At 39.4% G+C, this 20,623-nt stretch overlaps 1 protein-coding gene across 4 annotated transcripts in view; it reads left to right on the top strand.

The window, feature by feature from the left end:
- The first annotated feature begins 2,992 nt into the window (after positions 1 to 2,992).
- The window catches only part of SEC22A (SEC22 homolog A, vesicle trafficking protein), a 64,803-nt gene continuing 47,172 nt past the window's right edge, over positions 2,993 to 20,623 (top strand). For 2 of the 4 annotated variants that reach the window (XM_048215229.2, XM_026494925.4), the window contains exons 1-3: positions 2,996 to 3,064; positions 3,740 to 3,902; positions 9,987 to 10,187. In XM_048215229.2, coding sequence (XP_048071186.1) covers positions 10,006 to 10,187 — 182 coding nt within the window. In that variant the 5' untranslated portion in view covers positions 2,996 to 3,064; positions 3,740 to 3,902; positions 9,987 to 10,005. Of the gene's footprint in view, positions 3,065 to 3,739; positions 3,903 to 9,986; positions 10,188 to 20,623 lie in introns of all 4 variants that reach the window. The other 2 variants (XM_048215230.2, XM_026494952.4) reach the window with 1 other exon arrangement.

Raw genomic sequence — 20,623 nt, 5'->3', positions numbered from 1 at the left:
CCTATCTGCTGGGGTGCCTGGGTGGCTCAGTTGATTGAATGTCTGACTCTTGATTTCTGCTCCGGTTGTGATGTCAGGGTTATGGATTGAGCCCCATGTCGAGCCCTGCATGGAACTCCACATGGGGCTCTGCATTAGGTGGGGAATCACCTTGGGGTTCTCTCTCTCCCTCTCTCTCTGTCCCTCCCTGCCATGTGGTCTTTCTCTGTAAAATAAATAAATAAATAAATCTTTAAAAAAAGATAAAGTTCCTGTTAATGTCATCATTTTCACCATTTCTGGATCTGCTTCTGTTGAATGATATTTCTTCGGTTCAGGGTTCACATTTTCCTACTTCTTTACATATACAGTAAATTTTTTTATTGGATAATGGACATTGTGGGTATTACTGCTTTGGCTCCTGGATTTTGTCTTTATTTAAAGATTGTTAAGTTTCATTCAAGCAAGCAGTTAATTACTTGCAGATAAGCTTTTTTCAGCTTTGTTTGGGTGGATAGAATAGGCTTTACTCTTGGGTTAGTTTAGCCTTATTTCTAAAGTGTGGGCTTTCTGAGGTCTCCCTACCAAACATCCCAGGTGTTTAATAAGATGTCTTCATTCCAACTGGTCAGAACTTGAATGTTTCCAAACTTTATTCAAGCTCTAGTAGTTGTTCAGTTGTACAGTTCCCCCAGTAGTTTTCATTTAACTAGGCTCATGAAGTTTATCCTTAAACCTACACCGAAGATTCCTGGAGATCCTTATGTGTATTTCTGGAGCTCTTTCTCTGGTATTCTGCCCCCGCACATTTAACTTGCCTCAATGTCTCCTAATCCAATTTCTCTCTCCTCATTTAGCAGGAGTAATATAATCTGTTTGGCTTTCTTCTATCCTGTGCTTAGGTAAATACCTCCAGAAAGAAATCTGAGGAAATCTTTGGGCTCATCTTATTCATTTTCCTTTTTTCCAGTATGCCTATTGTCCAATGTCTGAAAACACTTCTTTCATAGATTTGGTCCAGTTTTCTACTGTTTGTCATAGGAAGGTTAGTCCGGTACCAGTAACTTATTCGTGGCTGGATCACCCATAACATTTTTAAAATATAAACTTTCTATTGAATAATAAAATACATATTGGAAAAGTGCATAATTTTTAAGTGTACAGCTTGATGAATTTTCATTAATTGAACACACTGGTGTAACCAACACCCAGATCAAGAACAACAGTATTAGAACCCCAGGAGCCCCTTAGTGGCCCTTTTTAAACATTAAAACCACCTAAGGATAACCAATATCCCAACTTCTATTACCATGTATTATTTTTGTCTATTTTTGAATATTATAAAAGTAGAATCATATAATATACAATTTTTGTGTCTGGCTTATTTCACCCAATTTTATGACTGTGAAATTCATCCATGTTTTGTGTATACTGGTAAATTGTTCATTCTTTTTCCTGTATACTATTCCACTATGTGAATATTCTAAAATTTATTCATCCTATTAACATTCTTATATATGTCTTTTGGTGAACACATGAATACATTTCTGTTGCATATACACCTAGGAGTGGAATTGCTGGGTTAACCCACTTCAATAACCACAAATTATATAATAATTAGTTCAGACATTTCTTCTGAACTCCAGACTTACACATTCAAATCTTTTTGACACCTCTGTTTGTAAGCATCTCAAACTTGTATCCAAAGCCATTTGCTCCTCTTTTTATGTTCCCTGAATCAGTAAATGGCTTCTTAATCCTTCTGGTTATTTAAGGAGTCATTCTTCATGCTCCTCTTTTCTTTACTCTTCCCAGAAAACCAATCCATTATTAAGTCCCCTGGATTCCACCTCTCATTTATACATGTCTTGAAATTATCCAACTCTCACTGTCTCTACTGCCATTACCCTAGTTCAAGCCACCATCATCTCTGGACTTGACTAATGTAACTGCCTCCAACCTGGCCTTTCAGCAACCCTTCCTGCCCTCTTCCAAACTATTTCCCACAAATAGCCTGAGTGAGCTTTTAAATATGTAAATCAGATCCTATTCAACATTCTCTATTAGCTGCCCATTAACCTTAGGATACCTTCCCAAATACAGTCTAAAATCTATTATGTGACCAATAAGAGCCTGCGTGGTCTGGCCTCTGTCTCATCTCAGCCCAGGCTGGCTCCCTACATTTCAACCACACTGACTTCCTCTCAGTTCCTAGAACACACCAAGTCCTTTCATGCCCCCAGCAACCTAACACTTAATGTTCTCTTGGCTTGAAACATTCTTTTAGGCTCTTTCATATGCCTGGAACTTAAAAGGAACTTCTTCAAAGACATCTTCCCTGATAGTCCAGAATTAATCCATCATCATACCTACTAATTTTCCCTCTTGGTACTGATGACAATTTGTAATTATGTAATGATTTATGCTTTAACGTCTCCTGCTCCTATCGCGCTTTAGATTCCATCCAGTGTTATGTTCTTTCCTGTAACCCAATGCCTAACACCGTGCTTTGCACGTAGTACACAGTCATTAAGTGCTTATTTAACAATGCATGGCCCATGCAAAGGTTGGAAGGGGCCGCAGGGTCTGCATCTGGCATTTCTCTGCCAAGGTTAGGTGCTTCCTCTTGTGCGGTGATAGATGGGGCAAGCCCTTTTCCTGCTCACTCAGAGGGGGCTTCTCCCCCTGCTGCTTGGATAAGTGTTTGCTGTAGTGCCGCGTGAGAGACAAACTGCCTCCAGATACAGGCAGCAGGCAGGAGAGATTAGCTTTATTTGTGAGAGACAGCATTATCTGTCACTGTCACCAAAGGTCTTTGCAGCCTCCTGGCGCAGGTGCGTGAAGAGCTGCCAATCTTTCCTGGATGGGGGCGGGACTACATCGGGCCCCCAGGAGGGGGCGGATCAGCGTATTCTTCCCACAGAACCTGATTGGCCCGGGCGAGCCGAAGGGACGGGGGCGGAGCTTGATCCCGTCGGGCGCCAGCCACGTTGGACGCGGGGCTGCCCGGCAGAAAGGCCACTCCCTGGCCCCCACAATGCACTGCGGGTCGCGTCACTCGAAGCGGCGGGTCCCGGCTCGGCAGGTACGGCTTGACCTCTCGCAGTTCTCGTTCCTCCCCTTTTAGGGTCGTTCGAACCCCTGGCAGGCGTTCCCTTCGCTCTCCCTGCGAGCCGCCGCGGCCCTCGCCCTCATGACTACAGACCTCCCCCTGGGCAGGAACCCAGCGCGTGCGGTGGGGGCGGGAGCCTGGTGGTTGGAGCCTCCGAGCTCTGGAGAGGTGGGATTGGGGGGGGGGGGCTTCGTCCCCTTCGGCTTGAGGGGGGCTGTGGGTGCGCCCGAGCGGCGGTTGCCCCTCGGCTGACCTGTCTTGGGTATGGGGAAGCCCAAGCAGAGGGGTCCGGGGAAGGGACAGTCGCTGTGGGCCGCCAGCAGTGGGGGGCATTCCCTGGCGCCCAGTTGTTAGAAACACGGTAATCCACCTAGGCTACTTAGGTGGCCCAGAGAGCTTGACGCGGCATTTACTATTTTTCAAGGTAGGGTGGGATTTGAACTAGTGGCTTACTTTGCGTTCTGTGCGGATTTAATGGGCATTGAGCCCAGAGATTGCCCGCGTTCGCCAACAGAAACCTTTTAAGGCCCTATTAATGGCACTTTGGGAGCGATGCGACTTAAAGGAGGCTGGGCAATTGGCTCGACAGGTGGAAGAGGGCTCCGGAATAAGAGGCCGAGCTCCAGCTGACTTGAATCTCTCTGCCAGGGAAAACAGCTTTGGACTTTCCTCCGCCTTAGTTTCCTGGATCAACCGCTGGGGCGATTGGAGAGCTTGAGAACCAGTCCCTCCTATGCGTATACAGCCAAGGCAAAGTCCAGGGCTAGAGTGTCAGCCGCCAGACCCGAGATGTTGTGATCCCAGCTAACAGGTGGAACAACCATTTTTCTCAACTCTGAATTTGTTCACATACTGAGATTATAAGGAGTTAGGCAGTACTTGAAATAGTACCTATACTTTCCATTATTGAAGGTAGTTCAGTATTTGAATCTGACATGTGACCATGCCCTAAACTAATGGGACATCTGGACGTTTCCTATGTTGAGAACCATGGTATCAGTTCAGTGATTTTTTTTTTTTTTTGGTGTATGAACTGATTTTTAAAAATCTGTATATTGATGTTTAAAAGAAACACAGATCTTACCAAAGGGGTGTCTGTGACTTTCCATATACTTGAGTAGGAAGCTTGGAAATGTTGTGAGGCAGTGTCTCATTGGGTGGTTAGAGTTAGGCATGTATTTAAATCTGTCACTTACAAATTTAGCAATTGAATAAATTACTTTTCTGAACTTGAATTTCCTCAAAAGTAAAATAGAACTAATAATATCTCTCTCACAGGTTATCGGAAGGCTTAAATGAGGTAGTGTATAAAGTGCCTGGTAAATAGAGGGCAGTCAATTAATAATAATAATAATATTGTATTTTTGGTCTTCAAGGTGATGTTTATGTATCCCTATCAGGTAGATACTATTAGTATTTTTATTTTATTTATTTATTTATTTATTTATTTATTTATTTATTTATTTATTTATTCGACAGAGATAGAGACAGCCAGCGAGAGAGGGAACACAAGCAGGGGGAGTGGGAGAGGAAGAAGCAGGCTCATAGCGGAGGAGCCTGATGTGGGGCTCGATCCCATAACGCCGGGATCACGCCCTGAGCCGAAGGCAGATGCTTAACCGCTGTGCCACCCAGGCGCCCCTAGTATTTTTAAAATAATCCTATGAGAGACATACTATTAGTGACCACATCTTACAGGTGCTCAAGTTTATAGTTAACACATGGTGGAGCCAGTTTTTGAACCCAGGCATCTGTTCCAGAGTCCATCCTGTTAACTATTATACTGCCTCTTAAAGAAAATGTAAGGTGGTCTTTTATTATTTCAAAATTAGCTAGATAGCTTCTTAATCACTGGGTTTTTGCCCCTTGTTGGTTTCAGAAGACCGATGTAGCACAGCGACGTAGAGATACAAGAAACTTGGGTTTAAGCACCAGTTCTGCTGTAAATTTGCAGTGTGTCATTGAGAAAGGGACCTTCAATTTCCTCATCTGTAAAATGGAGGTTATACCTACCTCACTGTTTGTAAGCTGTGAGGTGCTGCATAACTGTTGGGGACTGACACATTCGTGCATGTGTTGGGGGCCTTGTTCCTAGTTGTGGGTAGATTATACCCACAACACCCACATGTGTAGGCCTGAGGTCTTACACATACTGTGTAGTACAAGCACCTGTAATAGGAGTGTTAAAGGCTGTTGGTAAGTGGGGGGCATAGGCGAAGCTGCAAAATAAATTCTGATTGCCTTTGGTATCCTTTCCCCTTTTCCTCTTCAAGCTGTTTTTCAGGTGTCTTTCTATTAACCTATGGCTGTGCAAAGTCCTTCCCTTTTCTCTCAATCTTGCTCCCACATCACAATTAATATAGCTTTCTCCACCAGTAACCGCCGCTCCCAATTCCCACAGATCTCAGCTAGCATTTTCAATAAAATATGTACCAAGGTAGTGTTTCCCATGCAAGATAATTTTGAGTGGTAAGTAGATGAACATTTTAAAAAATAATTTTCCAAAAAATTTAACACACATACATTTAGATGAAACAACAACAAAAAAGTCTCTAATTAGGAGAAAAACCTCTAACATCTCAAAACTGATTTCACAGATATTGCTAAGGATAGGGCAAAAAAATAAGTCAATTGAAAGACCTACGTTAGGTAAATAATAGTACAGGTGAGATGTAGATACGGTAAGACTTCTAAAAATGGGGGAATCTGGGTGACTTAGTCGGGTAAAGCAGCTGACTCTTGATTTTGGCTCAGCTCATGATCTCAGGGTCATGAGATTGAGCCTTGCATCAGGTTCTTATCTCAGCATGGAGTCTGCTTGAGATTCTCTCTCTCCCTCTCCCCTTGCTTCTCTCTCTCTCGAATAAATAAAAAAGAATTCTGAAAATGGTACTTGGATGATTTAAGTTTGGGAAATAATTGAAATAAGATATGAGTGGTTAACCCGATATGAAATGTTTTTATCTTTTATGAAAACGTCTTGCTGTAAAGTAAATATAAAATGGACTTATATGTTGGTTTTGTTAATTACTGCCATTACCTCACAAGGTTCTGAAGCAGAGGTCAGCATTCTGTTATCCTGGGACTAAACAGTTGCTAACCATTGGCGTAGCGGTAGTTTATTTTCCTCAGTCTTCACATAAATGTTTTCCCAGACTTACCCAGATTCTAATTTGGGCTTTTTCATTTAGCAGTTGCTGTTGAGGAAAGAATATACAGGTCAGTACTCAGATTCCTTGTGAGTTTTCTGCTGTCTAAAGACATATGTATTTTTTTCAGTGTAAAAGGTGAGGAAAAATGGATCATGGCCTAAAAATATATCTGTGGCCCTGATAAAACTACTGTTGCTCATGAATCTTCCCATGCAAATGTTAACCTCTTGATTTCCTCAGTTTCCATCAATTCTTCCTTGGTTTTCTCAACCACCACTGGACCTACACTCTAAGGGTATTCTAACGGTAGCTTGGCGTTTATGTGAACATTCTACTAGCATAGTCCAGATGAGATTGGAGTGGGTTTTTTTTGTTTTGTTTTGTTTTGTTTGTTTTTTTTAAGGAACTGCTTTAAGAATCCAGGGTGGAAACAGAAAAGAGGGGAGGTAGTAGTTGATAGAGGAGAGATTGCTTATCCTAAAGTGATTGAAGTCCATCTACAAATTAGTCAGGCCTGACATTGTTCATGGGTAGCCATGACAGTTTCTTTTGCTAGCTCACTGGTTTGGATGTTAGGTCCAATGACTCTGAGAGGAAGAAATTTAACTTTTTCTCCTCAGAGGAATTTTATCTACTAGTAGAAGCGATTTTCTGACAACCTTTTAAGAATCTTGACAGGGACTATCAGTGCTGTGTTGTGCTTTTGGTTACAAGCCTAAGTGTATTAGAAATATCTGAAATGCAAGTTTATCTAACTATAGTTTTCCAGTTAAGTGGTGGGTGACACAACTTGTATTTGCTCTTTTCATCTGAATTTCTTAATTCTGGATTGATGGTTCTTGAGGGTAGGAACTGTGTATTCCCAATGTCTCCCATAGTGCCTGGTGTACAGTACCTACTCAATAAATGTTTGTTAAATGAATGGAACTTACAGGTTGGTATTTGTTTCTTAGTATATGTTTTAGGAAGTATGAATCATATATTTAGATTTTTTAATTCTTTTTTTTTTTTAAAGATTTTATTTATTTATTTGACACAGAGAGAGAGAGCCAGCAAGAGAGGAAACACAAGAAGGGGGAGTGGGAGGGGAAGAAGCAGGCTCCCAGCAGAGGAGCCTGATGTGGGGCTCGATCCCAGAACGTCGGGATCACGACCTGAGCCGAAGGCAGACGCTTAACGACTGAGCCAGGCGCCCCAGGTTTTTTTAATTCATAAAAAAGAAAAGAGTAACTGAAGATTACATGAAAATTGGCACTCTATAATTAAGATTATTCCTAATATTTCTGTTGCAATCCTAGAAAGATAAAGCATAAAAGAATGCAGTTTACTTTTAAATACTAAGAATGTGGGTGTTTGGAAACTGTAAGTCATAACCCTGCCCTCATGTTAATTCCCAGAGTAGTCATTGTGTTGCAGTAAACTTCAAGAAGAAAAAATTTTATATTTAAGTAATAAATGCCTAAGGGTACGAAGTAAGACATTTTCCTGCTTTCTTATACTTGGGCTAAATCTCATAATTATGGTTTAATAATTAAATAAAACATAGTAACATTTTTAAAAAAGGTTTTGTAGTTTAGATATTATCCCTTGAAGAATCCCAGCTTTCTCTTGCTACTGCTTTTGGAAGAGAAAAGAAACTGATTGAATAGGGGGAAAAAAAATGACTTGAATATGTCATGTTGTACTTTCATTAGAAGATCCCATTATGGTAAAGGCTGATTTAATTCCTGTTGGGTTTTTCTTTTTAAATGAATGGAGGTGAAAAATAGTAATGACATATTAATACCTAGCTATTCCTTTAATTATCTCATAAAAAGAGGTAAAGGGGGAGTAAATTTAATGCATTAACTTTGTTATTTGGGTTAATTTTTCATGTCAGTCAGTTATCATCATGAGTAGACGGATTGCAACTTTACACAGCTATGAAAATGAGGAACTATAGTACTAATTTCCAAAGTTGGTACCAGTTGGTTTTCTTTGGCATTTTTTGATACATAATAAACTCAGTTTTTCATTTTTGGAATGAGATAATATTGAGCTTTCTGAACAGGACAGGTGAAGATTTAGTCTCCGAGATACGACATCTTGAAAAAAGCCTATGAAATTGTCTTCAGAGTTTTCAACTTTCACCATTTCCCCTATTGCTAGTGAAACAGTATTTAGTGGCATTGTTCTCTGAAAGCCTGGCAAGAAAGAGTTATCACTTAATTTCAGACTGTGAACATGTTTTAATTTAGTGTTTTTCAAAGTATGATCCGTAGACACTAAGCATAGTAATTCCCTGGGACTTTGTTAAAAATGGAGGAGTCTCAAGCTCTACCTCATAGTCCGTGGATCAGAATTTTGGGGCAGGGGAGGTTCAGAAATCTGCATTTCTAACCGAACTTCAATGGTTTCTATACAAGCGAAAATTTGAGCAACATTGTATAGTTTTTAGCAAAGTTTCTGTTTACCTGATTTCTTTCACACCCAGCCTATGAAGTCCTTCTATCTATTTTTGTGAAGCTTGATCAGAATATAATAAAAGAAGCCATTATGATTTATTTTCTGGTAAAGAAATTGAGAACAATATTAAAACCAGTGTTTCTCCTTTAGCTTTAAGACTTATTATAAATAATTTTTTTGTTGTTTAAAGATACATTTATTTATTTTAGGGAGAAAGGAGTATGCATCTGGGGGGGAGGGGCAGAGGGGGGAGCCTGACACAGGGCTCAGTCTTAAGACCCTGAGATCATGACCTGAGCCAAAATCAAGAGTTGGATGCTCAACTGACTGAGCCACAAAGTCACCCCAATAAATTTTTTTTCTGATTATAAAAGTAATATATACCCACTGTGGAATATTATGAAAATTTAGGAAATTATAAAATAACAATCACCTATAATATTATTTTCTGGAGATAAGCATTATTATAATTTTGGCATGTTTCCTTCTGATATCTATTTCTCCTTTTATTCCTCCCTTCTTCTCTTTGTCTTTATAGAAAATAACATTTGCAGTTTTTATCCTGCTTTTTTTCTGATTTATATGTAAGCATTTTACTACATTATTGAATTCTTTTTCATAAACATAACTCTTCTTCATTATATTTCATCATAGGGGTGTACTATAATTTAACCATTCTCCTATTGTTGGATGTTTAGATTGTTTTTGGTTATTTTTGTGAAAGAATGCCTTTCTACTGAAAATTTTGTCTGAATCTGATTACTTCCCTTAGGGTAGGGTTATATATTTATATTGCTCTTGTGGTCAAATGGTATCAGTATTTTTAAACTCTGTTGCATATCGCCAAATTATTTTGAGAATAGTGTTTATTCCAGTATTTATTCTGCAAATACTTATAAGAATGCCAGAAAGAAGCAAGTGTTGTTTTTTTTTAATTTATAAAAATATTTTATTTATTTATTTTAGAGAGGGAGGGCGTGTGTGCACTGGAGGAGAGGCAGAGGGGGAGGGAGAGGGACAAGCAGACTCCACCCTGAGTGCAGAGGCTGACATGGGGCTGGACCTCAGGACCCTGAGATCATGACCTAAGCTGAAATCAGGAGCAAGGTAACTCAACCGACTGAGCCACCCAGGTGCCCCAACAATTATTTTTTAAAAGCTAATTTGTTAAGGAAAGTGTAGTATGTGATTGTTTTAATTAGTGAATCTTTGATTATTAGTGAGTTAAACATTTTTGCACTGTTTATCAGGTTTGGCTTTCATTTTTTATCTAACCCAAATTGTTCGTTTTGTTTTAGGTCTCTTCTGCTGGTTGAAATGTCTATGATTTTATCTGCGTCAGTCATTCGTGTCAGAGATGGGCTGCCACTTTCTGCTTCTACTGACTATGAGCAAGGCACAGGCGTGCAGGAGTGCAGAAAGTATTTTAAAATGCTCTCGAAGAAACTTGCTCAGCTTCCTGATAGATGTACACTGAAAACTGGACATTATAACATTAAGTAAGACTTCAGTTTGCTCCATTAGAATTGTTTGCCTAGTGGTTGCCATTTGCATGAAATTTAAGTGGTTGCCGTAAAAAGTAGTGATTGGTTAGTTTAGGAAAGTGCTCAAGTCAAGAATCATGTGGTTCTGAACTTATACTAAACAGTAGTCATCATGTCATCACCCTTTTTGGAGTTTCTCTGTGTTTATATCTGGCTTTAGAAATTTTTATAGTTTTGCAGATCACAGGTGTTTTATAAGTTGGTCACTAGGTATTTATTGGTGTTCTTACATACCCAGGCAAACTGTCTTGGGAAATATAAAAATTGTACATGATACCTGCTCTCAAAGAACTTAAGTTTACATTCTCGTGAGAGAGGATAGCACATCTCTGTTTCCACTGGGCGATGGGATAGAGTGACTTTGTGATAGTTCAGGGCCTCTCTGAAAGGGTGATATTTGAGCAGAGACCTAAAAGATGGGAAAAAAGGTGGTCACATGAAGGATGCTGTGGATGAAGAGCAAGGCAGGGTAACAGCCAGTGCAGAAGACCTTTGATACTGACCAAGGGATGGAAGGAAAACCAGAGATGCTGAAGCAATATGGATGATTATAGGGTGGCAGAAGGTGAGGTCAGAAAGATAAGAATGGGACAGGTTATGTAGAGCCTTCTAGGCTGTGATAAGGAGTTTGGATTGAGTCTAATGTAATAGGAAACCATTGGAGAATTTTAAGCTGAGAGTTATATAATGTGATTTTGGCTTTGAGTAGATCATCCTGGTTACTGTATGAAGAATGGGCTCTAAGGGAGAAAGAGTGGAAGTAGAGAGATCATTTAGGAGACTGAAAGAAATTCAGGTAGAGGTGATGCTTGTAACTTGAATCAGAGTGGGAATGATGAGAAGTGGTTGGATTTGGGCTGTGTTTTGGGAGTAACAAATCTTCCTACTGGATTGTAGTGGCATGTGAGGGAAAGCGAATAATCGAGTCACCTCTAGATTTTTGGCCTAGAGAATGTCCATAATTACTTGGCTAATGAGGTTGAAATAGTAAAATTGGAGGATGTGTGTTTCATTGATAAAAATCAAGAGTTCTCTTTGAACATGTTAAGTCTGAGATGCCCATTAGACATTCAGGAGGCACTGTTAGGTAGGCAGCTGGATGTGTGAGTCTGAAGTTTAGTGAAGAAGGACAAGTATTGAGATTTAGATTTGGGGGTCAGTTTATAGTTTATAATTAAAACTATGGTAATAGATAAGACCCCCTTGGAGAGCATGTGCACGAAACAGGACAATTACCTCTTGAGCAGTTTGACACAGATTTTGCATACAGAAGGATATCAGATAAAGACAAAGTTCACAAGGGATATAATTAGGAGAGGGCTTCATTATTGAGATGACAAGAGTCATGTCCTGAAGAATTAGTAAGATTTGGCTAAGATAGAGAAGAGGGCATTCCAGGTGTAGAGACGGGAGGCAGAATAAGAATGACTTGGCCTTGGAGGTGTAGTCACCTGTTTGGCCTGGTGTAGTGAATGGTGATTTATGGATAGTTACAGGAAGTGTGAGGTAATTAGTGTGGGGCCGGATCCTGGATTTCCCTGCAAGTTCAGACCAAGGGATGTCACTTTGATGTAATAGGTTATAGGAAGCTGTTACTGCAGGTTTGAGGGAAGTGACTTGCTAAAAAACAATGCTGAGGCAGTGATATATAAGGTGAAATGGGAAGTCTGAGAGAGATTAACTTATAATTAGGGCCTGACCTAGTAGGATGTAAGTGCAAATGAAAAAGGAAATGCCAGTCACAAAGACACTTCAAAAGAAATGGTTAAGCCTGATAAGATGGAATGCCAGAGATGACCGAAGCCTTGGAATTGGACAGAATGAGCTCTTTGGGAATGGTTGCTTATGGGGGTGAGGAAGAAGAGAAAGGTAACTAAGCACGATTTTTGAATATTTTACTTGAGGTTGTGATTAGGCAGCCCAGTTGTGATAGGATAGAGATTTTGGAATCATTCACATAGAAGTTGAAACTGTGAGAGTAGAAATGCCCACTGAGTTTCTGAGAGGCCCAGAATAGAACCTTAGAGAATGTCCATAATTTCTTAGATCAACTAGGTAATGGTAAGATAACGAGCTTTTATCCTAAACTGAGTTTTTAAAGGGTTTAACTGGAAAATGTAGTGGTGATGATGGTTAAAATTTATCTAAAATTATGTCTAACTTATTTCTGTTTTATGGAGAAAAACTTGCAACATTTTAGTAGGCTCTGTTAGTACCCTTGGTCATTATTCTGAGTTTCAGTTGATATTGTGTAATGCTGTAGACCTGTGTCAACATTATAGAAGATTGTTTGAATATATATTAATTCTGACAGATATTCGGGACTGGAAAGAACAATTTTTTTGCAAATATTTTTCTTCCTCTCTCTTACTCTCTTAAGAGTATCATATGGTAAATTTTTAACACCCCTCCAGTTCTGCTTAATTGTTTTGAATTCTAGATTATGTATTATTTCTTTGTACCCCGTCTTATTCCACAAAGGTTATGAGGCACTTTACAAAAAAAAAAATTTCAAGAGCACGGGAAAGAGAATCCATGAAAGTAGAGATAAAGATAGGAGAATAATAAACTGAAGTAACATTTCCTTCTGGAGATGCAAACTACATAGTCTGTTCATTTGTTGGAAAAGGGCTGGAAATATTGCTTTGAACTTCCTTGTGGCCAAAACAAAGTAGGATAATGAATCATTTACAGGATTCAGTGTCCATTGGATAAAAACATTGCTCTTCATGTTCCTGAGACCTGATATACGTAAAAAGGGACAGCATTTGGATAGCATTCTTCCAGCAGCCATAACAATGAGCTTTTTATGATTTTTCTTATAATATTCCTTAGTGTAAGCAAATGACATGATACAAAAAGCAATTGTATGAGACAGTTTAGGAGTGAGATGAATCAGCAGTGGTCTAATCTGGCCTGATCTAAGATTACAATTTAGAAATGTCTAAAGGAATAAATAGATTGCATGGCCTTCAGAACCACACATAGGAAAGCCTCTGTGCATGTTATTTTTGTAACTAAGTTTTTAAAAAGGATTGAACAACAGAGAAGTTTTAGTTCTAGTTCCTGACGAGAACCTGGACTTTATATGTTTTCTATCATTGATTAGAGGACTTGTTGTTTCCTAGTTTATTGAGATTTTCATGCTGTATGACAACACATTTAGACTGAATTATAAAGTCACTTTAAATTGGGAGTTATATGTTACCTGAGTTATTTAAAGTTCTCTTGTGACACCTCTTTTTCTAACTACCCGTGAGCTTGTCAGATAAAACTCACAGATCTGCAGTCGTAGCATCATAGCACAGTCCGAAACTGGCACCAGGCTGCCCGTCTGCCTTGTCAAGCCTGGCTTAGAGCCTGCTTCTTTTGAATCACCTTCTTCCTTGCTACTACTATTTCATTCTCTTATGACTCACTCCTTACACAGATTGCCTGTACAACTTGTTTTATTGTTTTATCATTTATATTTTTCTTATTTTAAATTTATTTTTAAATTTTTATATCTTTTCTCTATATAGTTAGCTCACTGAGATGCTTGATCTGTTCTGGCTTCTAAATGATTCCGTATCTCTTAGCATTGTGGATTTCAAATTTCTGTAAAAATTGAGGTGCTCTTTGCAGAATACCACTGAGAATCAAAACAAAGTAGCTAGGTATATAATTAAATGCTAAATCAGATGGTACCTCACACTGGATTCTAGTTGAATAGGTAGAGGAAGACCACAGAGTTTGAGAAAAAAATTAGAATAACATTTTAAAATAAAGAAAATTCCGGGACACATGAGTGGCTCAGTTGGTTAAGTGCCCAGCTCTTGGTTCGGCTCAGGTCACGATCTCACGGGTGGTGGGATTGAGCCCCTCAAAAGGCTCTGTGCTCACCAGGGAGTCTGCTTGAGATTCTCTCCCTCTGCCCTTCCCCCTGCTCCTGCACGCACACTCTCTCCCACTCTCTCTCTCAAATCTTTTAAAAAATATATTTAAAAATAGAAAAAAATAAAATTAGGGGGCGCCTGGGTGGCACAGCGGTTAAGCGTCTGCCTTCGGCTCAGGGCGTGATCCCGGAGTTCTGGGATTGAGCCCCACGTCAGGCTCTTCCTCTATGAGCCTGCTTCTTCCTCTCCCACTCCCCCTGCTTGTGTTCCCTCTCTCCCTGGCTGTCTCTTTCTGTCGAATAAATAAATAAAATCTTTTAAAAAAAAAAAAGAAAAAAATAAAATTAAGAAAATTCCTTTAATCCTCCCCAGCCCCAGTGTGTTGGAAAAATGATGAACTTCATCAGATTGTCGTGGCTGGCTACTTCAGTTTAGCTAATGGAGCCCATTCTGTGGAGCTTAGGCTGGCACAATGCCTTGCACCTGGGATACTAACTGCTGAATGAGGGATGGCTGTTTTGGGGGTATAGCAGTGTTCAGAGTGTCATGGAGTGAAGTCTTCATTTTCTCCAAAATACTTCAGTTTGGCCTGTAGATTAGTGGGTGGTTAGGGGGTGCATATTCTAGTTTTGTGATTTCTTCTCATATTACAGTTGAATCCTTGAACAACATGGTTTGAACCGCACGGGTCCATTTCTAAGATAATTCTTTTCAATAGATACAATATAGTACTATAAATGTATTTTCTCTTCCTAATGAGTTTTATTTATTTTATTTATTTTTTTTTTAAAGATTTTATTTATTTATTCGACAGAGATAGAGACAGCCAGCGAGAGAGGGAACACAAGCAGGGGGAGTGGGAGAGGAAGAAGCAGGCTCATAGCGGAGGAGCCTGATGTGGGGCTCGATCCCAGAACTCTGGGATCACGCCCTGAGCCGAAGGCAGATGCTTAACCTCTGTGCCACCCAGGCGCCCCCCTAATGATTTTTAAAATAACATTTCCTTTTCTCTAGCTTACCTTATTGTATGAATACAGTATATAATATAGCATACAAAATAGGTGTTGATTGTGTTATTGGTAAGGCTTTCAGTCAACAGTAGGCTATTAGTAGTCACGTTTTGGGGGAGTCAAAGTTATGCTGATTTTTGACTATGCACCATATTGGCATCCCTGACCCCAGCATTGTTCAAGGGTCAACTGTACATAGTGATGGTACAGTTCTCTCTGGGTCAAACTTTAAGGAATTTATCTGTTTCATAAGTTGAAGGATACTTTCCTTAAACTGTCATAAATGTTTAATATATAAACCTAGTTAGAACTTAGGAAACAACGATGACGAAAGCAATAATTATGAACCATATGAAATTAAGTTGTGTCATATGAGATCTTAAAATTTTGAGATTGGTTTTGGGGGTTTGAAAATCATAGTGGTACATTTTGAGATCTCTTTAAACATTGAGATACTGATCTTATAAAAATACAAACCACTTTGGCAGGTCAGTCATACTCTATTGTGAATTTTAGCGCAAGAAATAAGATTTCTTAGTTCTTCCACTGTGAATTCTTTTGAAGTCTGATAAGGTCTATGAGCCTTATCCGTTCTCTCTACCTGAGTCTTTAATTTCTCCATCTTAGTCCACAAATGGCTACCTCCAGCCAGGAATGCTATTTTAGGCTTACCTACCTTTTGTTTTTAGTTTCTGACAGTGCTTTTCTTTCCCTCTTTGGTGCTGTTTTCTGATTACGGGAATAACAGCTTCAACAATGACCCAGTTATTAAGTACCTGCAGTTGCCAGGCGCTTTTCTTATTGTTCAGTTTTGCAACAGTTCTGTGAATGGTTAATATATCGAGCTCTTTCCCTTTTTGAGGGCAGAAACAACTCACACCAGCTTAAGCAAAAAAAGGGTATTGTGAAGGATAGGAGGGCTTCTGAATTGGCTGGAGACAGGGACTCAGATATTGTTGTCAGGAATCTTTCTCTCATTTCTCCACTTTCTGTCCTTTTGCAGATAGGTATTCTTCATGTATGGAAAACACTGTATGGGCAGCTAGCTGCAGGCATACTTCATTTCTGCTGAGCAGCCCCTTTCCTCCATGTTTCATAGAAAGGACTTTATTAGCCTTGCTGTGTCATGGCACATTTCTGGAATAGCATTGTCGTCAGAGGGCTGAGGTACTCTTAGTTGGATCCTGGATCACATGTCTACCCCTTGGGTGAGCAGCTTTACCAAAGTCATATAAAATAGATAGTAGGGCTGGAAATAATTCCCCAAAGGGAAGGAGAAATGAGATGTTGGGCAGATAGCCATTATGGTACTACCCCCCCCCTTTTTTTAACAGATGAGGAAACTGAGACTTAGGGATGTGAAGAAACTTGTTCATAGTCACAAAGCTAATAAATGGTATATCTGAACCATAGTCTTTTGGCTTCAGCATTCACATTATTCTCTGGTAAAAGAAAGAGTTGCTTCCCTTTACCTTTAACCTCTCTCTCTACAGGTTATGTGTATAATTCTCCAAATTCTTTTTACTTTTTATGGAGAGAAAAATTAACCAGGGAAGAGAATTAAGTGAAAGTTATCCCCCTCTCCTTTTTTTTGGTTGAGAAATAATACTAGAGTATGGGTAAAGAGACAGCATTGTCTTGTTGGAGACTAGGTATTTGGTGGGGAGGGGCTATGGCAGGGACATGCAACCCTCCACTAGCTACCAAACCACTCGGGGGAAGAAGATAACCTATGTATCCTGCTTTACTGTTTTGTCTCATTATTAGGGCCATATTACTCTTCTACTTTTTGTAAAATCTACAGCTTTTCAGCACCACATACGTTAAACAGGCTCTTATGAACTCGTTTAGGAATCTCATTACTCTTAGTGTGGAAAAATGAGTTCTAGGTGCAGTAAAGTTTTGGGATACCACGTAGAGGTAAATGAAGGATTATCTATGATTGATTAAGAAAGTCAAGAGATCTTCATTCTCTGTGATGCGAAGTGTTAGGGTTAGTGGGGAAGGGTGAATTACAAGATAGATTAACTGCAGAAAAGGAAATGAAGGATGTCATTGGCAAAGTTTGCTTGCTCTCTGTTTTATCCAAGGCTCAATGGTGTAATCACCTTTGCCCACTTAAAATTCTCTGATTCTCCTTGTGCTTACTGCTGTAAATTGCTATCAACTGGCACATTGCATATTAATAAATATTTTCTTATATAGTGAGGTTAAAATTAGTGGCTAAAATGGGTCTTTTATTTATGGGATAATGTATTCATAATTTAGCTCTTCACCAGTGGAGGATAATTGAAAGTTGGCCCCATAAGAGAGGAATAAGTGAGAAAATACGAAGTTCCTGGGAGAATGCTGCTCATGGTGGACACTAAGTGTTCTCTTTCTGATTCTTACCTCCCTAAGTCCCAATGATGGCAAAGTCTTGTCTTCACTTTATTTTCTATTAGACATATTTGGTGATAGTAAAGTCCATAAGATATACTCACTTTCATAATGTCAGGTTTATTTATTTATTTATTTTTAAAAGATTTTATTTATTTGAGAGAGAGCACGTGAGAGAGCACAGAGCACAAGCTGGGTGGAGGGAGCTGAGGGAGAGGGAGAAGCAGACTGCCGCTGAGCAGGGAGCCCAACTCGGGGCTCTATCCCAGGACCCTGAGATCATGACCTGAGCTGAAGGCAGACGCTTAACTGACTGAGCCACCCAGACATCCCTGTCAAGTTTATTTTTATATTTAAAAGTTTAAATGCTTTATTTTAGAGAATGGAATTCAGTGTGGAAGTTCTGTTTCAAAAAAAATATTTTTCCTGGGACACCTGGCTGGGTGTCTTTTTTTAAAAGATTTTATTTATTTATTTGACAGAGATAGAGACAGCCAGCAAGAGAGGGAACACAAGCAGGGGGAGTGGGAGAGGAAGAAGCAGGCTCAAAGTGGAGGAGCCTGACGTGGGGCTCGATCCCGTAACGCTGGGATCACGCCCTGAGCAGAAGGCAGACGCTTAACCGCTGTGCCACCCAGGCGCCCCGAGCATGCAACTCTTGATCTCAGATCTCGGGGCTCTGAGTTTGACACCCCATGTTGGGTGTAGAGATTACTTAAAAAATAAAATAAAATAAAATATAAAAATATATATATATAAATTTTTAAAAAATAATATTTTTCTTATACTTAGCAATTTTAACAGAGAAGGCCTGTCCTACCGGAGAACTTTTCTTTACTCATGAAAGCTAGCTGGGCAAATGAGGCTACAGAGGGTAGACAGATTTTCTGTGTGATGGTACAATTGTAGAATGTACCATTATATGTAATGCAAATGTTAATTATTACTATTTCAATTTATTAATAGTTTGCCATATACATTGTCATTCAGCATGCTACAAAAATGCAGTGTTGTTTCTTGTTTTGTATATTGTTGTTTTAAGTGCATTTCCAGCACTGTATTGCAGGTTGCCTGGCAGGCAGAGATTTTGTCTTTGAAACTAGAGCCTACAGAGTAGAATGCTAGACATATGCTAGGTGCTTTGTTATTTGCTGTGGGGAAGATCATTGCTTTCACTAATTATTTAGTTTGGTACAGCAGGCTACAATTGTCCTAATAATGTCAGTGTTTAATTGGTGATGTGTAAAATTTCTTTGACCGTTCATAAATAAAATCACATACCAGAAAATGCTTAATGTTTAAAACCACTTATTTTATTGGATCTTAGAGATCACTTGAGGTATGGCCTGCTTGGATACATGATAGAATTAGCTTTTTAATGACGCGATTGAAAGGGGTAAATACCCCTTATCTGGAGTTTGAACTTCTGTCAAACTTACCTGTTGAAGACATACTTCAGGGAAGGCCCTGAAGAAGTTCCTGGTGTGTGTGCTAGGGGAGGAACCAAAGATGTAATGAAGTTGGATAAATTCCTTGGCCCATTGGTACCAACACCAAGGAGTAGAAGGGAAATAAAAAGGAAGTAGAGCAAAGTAGGAAGAAAACAATGGTAATTTAAGAATTGTGCTCAAAGTGGAGAAAAGATGTATGAGGATTAGTAATGTCCGTGATAAAAAGACAGTAGACATATCTAACATATATGTATAGACATCTATAGGTGAGTAATTCTACATGGTATCTGAGAACATCTCTGTCTTTAAAGTAGAGGCATGTTGAAAACTCACTGACCTGAACCCTAAAGCCTTCTGGAAGAGGAGGTAAAGTTGTATTCTGTTCTGTAAAATTTAGTCAAGTATTTATTGAATTTCTGCTTTATGTAGATACTTTGTGTAGATACTGCTGGGCTGTACAATTATATGTACACAATATACTCAATAAATTAGTATATAAATAAGTGAATGAATGATATTATCTTTGTACTCATTTATTCACTAATTTATTGAGCACTTATTGTGTACTAACACCAAACATTCTAGTTGCTAAGAATGCAGTGATGAGTCCTATAGAAATTATCTCTGCACCTATGGAGCACAGATACTAGTGAAAGTCAATACAACAAATAAACATATAAATATATAATTACAAATTGGGTTAGTTACATGAAAAATAACAGCTACTATGATATAACAACCATAGGAATGGGATCAATTTATTTTTATTTTATTTCTTTTAGAATTTATTTATTTTAGAGAGAGAGTGAGCAAGGGGGGAGGGGCAGTGGGAGAGAGAATCTCAAGCAGACTCCCCACTGATTGTGGAGCCCAGTGTGGGGCTTGATTCCACAACCCATGAGATGATGACCTGAGCCAAAATCATGAGTCTGATGCTCAATGGACTAAGCCATCCAGGTGTCCCAGGATGGGATCAATTTAGACTGTGTGCTCTGGGAGGAACTTTAAGTCCAAGAAGGATGAGTAGGATTAGGTAGGTCAGAATTGGAGCATGGTAGAGATGGGGACAGCTATAGAACCGGCACAATTTTTCCAGTAGTATACTCCACACCATTAATAATAGGTGATTAATTGGTGCCAACCCCATATTATTTGGCTGCATTGGATGGTCTTTTAAGAAAGAAATAGAAAGAAGGGAGGGAGGGAGGGATGCATGAACTCTTACTGAAGGATACATAAGAATTTAGTAATAACATGAGTTGGGGTGCCTGGCTGGCTTGGTGGAGTGTATGGCTCTTAATCTTGGGGTTGTAGGTTCAAGTTCCACGTTGGGTGTGGAGATAACTTAAAAAAAATCTTTTTTTTTTTTTTAAGATTTTATTTATTTGTTTGACACAGAGAGAGACAGCCAGTGAGAGAGGGAACACAAGCAGGGGGAGTGGGAGAGGAAGAAGCAGGCTCCCAGTGGAGGAGCCTGATGTGGGGCTCGATCCCAGAACACCGGGATCACGCCTTGAGCCGAAGGCAGATGCTTAACGACTGAGCCACCCAGGAGCCCCTACTTTAAAAAAAATCTTAAAAAAAATAACAACATGAGTTGCTTGAGGGACAGAGAATTGGGTATCTTTGGGTGGAGGTAGTGATAAGACACTTTACTGTATTTCATTTTTCATTGT

Source organism: Ursus arctos, unplaced genomic scaffold, assembly GCF_023065955.2.
Source record: "Ursus arctos isolate Adak ecotype North America unplaced genomic scaffold, UrsArc2.0 scaffold_4, whole genome shotgun sequence".
NCBI classification, from domain to species: Eukaryota; Metazoa; Chordata; class Mammalia; order Carnivora; family Ursidae; genus Ursus; species Ursus arctos.
The sequence above is the reverse complement of the archived record's forward strand: the minus strand, read 5'-3'. Positions and strand labels throughout refer to the sequence as shown.